The sequence below is a fragment of the Gavialis gangeticus genome, unplaced genomic scaffold (assembly GCF_001723915.1).
Source record: "Gavialis gangeticus isolate Ggan-Ray unplaced genomic scaffold, GavGan_comp1, whole genome shotgun sequence".
Lineage (NCBI taxonomy): Eukaryota > Metazoa > Chordata > Crocodylia > Gavialidae > Gavialis > Gavialis gangeticus.
The window spans coordinates 34912170-34913759 of record NW_017729001.1 but is presented as its reverse complement, the minus strand read 5'-3'; the positions used below and the strand labels follow the sequence as shown (position 1 = coordinate 34913759).

The 1590-nt window shown below is 53.7% G+C and overlaps 1 protein-coding gene across 1 annotated transcript in view; it reads left to right on the top strand.

Annotated features, from left to right (window-relative positions):
- XBP1 (X-box binding protein 1) overlaps positions 1-1590 on the top strand; it is a 2806-nt gene that overhangs the window by 292 nt on the left and 924 nt on the right. The window contains exons 3-4 of the mRNA XM_019507365.1: positions 61-171; positions 706-872. Coding sequence (XP_019362910.1) covers positions 61-171; positions 706-872 — 278 coding nt within the window. The remainder of the gene's footprint in view (positions 1-60; positions 172-705; positions 873-1590) is intronic.

The window sequence follows — 1590 nt, the reverse complement described above, 5'->3', positions numbered from 1 at the left end:
CGGGTGGGGGTGAGGCGGGGCGGGGCTGGGCGGCGCTGACTCGCTTCCACTGCCTTGCAGAACCAGCGGCTGCTGCTGGAGAACCAGCGGCTGCGGGCCGAGACGCGCGGGCTGGCGCTGGAGAACCAGGAGCTGCGCTGCCGCCTGCAGCTGGACGAAGGGGAGGCCAAGGTGAGCCCCGCGCCCCTAGCTGCCGCCTGCCACGTGTCTCCCGGCCCCGCAGGCTGCTGGCCCGCCCCCGCCCTCTCTGCAGTCTGGCTGTCTCACCTGCCCGGTGAGGGGTGCTGGCTGCTGGCTTGGAAGAAAAGTGTGGGGCTGGTTCAAAGCCTCTGACCTCATGGTGGCTCTTCCCCCGAAAGCTGTCCTGGGCACCGATTGCTCTTCCCCATCCCTGCAAAGTAACACACAAGCTGTTTGCAGGAACTTGGACCCTGGGGAGTAGGCCAGCAGTCAGGGCTTCGGAAAGGAAGTGGACCAGACAGGTGTTGTGTCCAAGTGTTACTGAACACTGGCTCTGCACCTGTTTCCTAAGCTTGGCCACTCAACCCCTGCAGTGCTCCTCTCCTCCCTAGCACTAGTGGGCTGGATTCAGGCAGCAGAAGGGCCTGGTGGGGAACTCCTTTTCCTGCAGTAAGGGTTGCAGCCCCTGCCCCCCCTCACAAGGCAGCATGTGTCTGATCGGGCTGGGTTTCTCTTCCTGTGCAGGTGGTGGTGGAGGAATCGCAGGTGGATGAAACCAGGCTGGTGACCGGGTCCGCTGAGTCTGCAGCACTCAGACTACGTGCTCCTCTGCAGCAGGTGCAGGCCCAGCAGTCACCATTCCTGATGACCTCCACGTGGATTCTGATGGCATTGACTCTTCAGACTCTGAGGTGAGCAGCTGTACCCCATCTCCAAGCCTGTGACTGGGGTAGTATTACAGCTTGTTTTCAGTCCCAGAGATTACTTGAACAGGAGCACTTGATTTTTACAGCTCCATGTTTCTAGTGGTTGAGCTGGCTCTTAACTAGTCAGCACAGCTGTTTTTATTTCAAAGCTTTACACAAAGGCAGTGCTAGCCCTTGTGAAGCTGGAGCAATGGCTGAAATGCAGGCTGCATCCAGTCACTGTGTAGAAGTGCTTGCTCAGTTTCAGAGAGGTTATAGGGACACTGCCCACTGCACTCTACTTAAGAACTTGTATGTCTTATGCAGTGCATTAAACCTGCTGTATTATCTATGTGACTTTTTTGCTACAAAATTATGTAGCCAGTTCTGTAAAATCCTACCTTGCAGAATCAAAGCAGCTACCCAGTGTTTTGACTTCAGATAAATTCAAGGACTTCTGGAAGTTCAAAGCAAAAGAACAAACAGCTTCAGAATTGATATTTGACCTTCTTAGTTCTGGCAGATACTCTTCAGTGTAGTTGCCTGAGTTTTTTGCTTCTGCAGGTGGCCTAATTAGAAAGTAGGATTTTCCACTTTAATGTGACCTAGCACAGGAGTGGGCAAAATGCAGCCCAGGGGCTGGATGCAGCCTGCCCAGCCACTTTGTCCAGCTTGTGGGGCCCCTCTTTAAAAAAAAAAAAAAAAAAAAAAAAAAAAAAAAAAA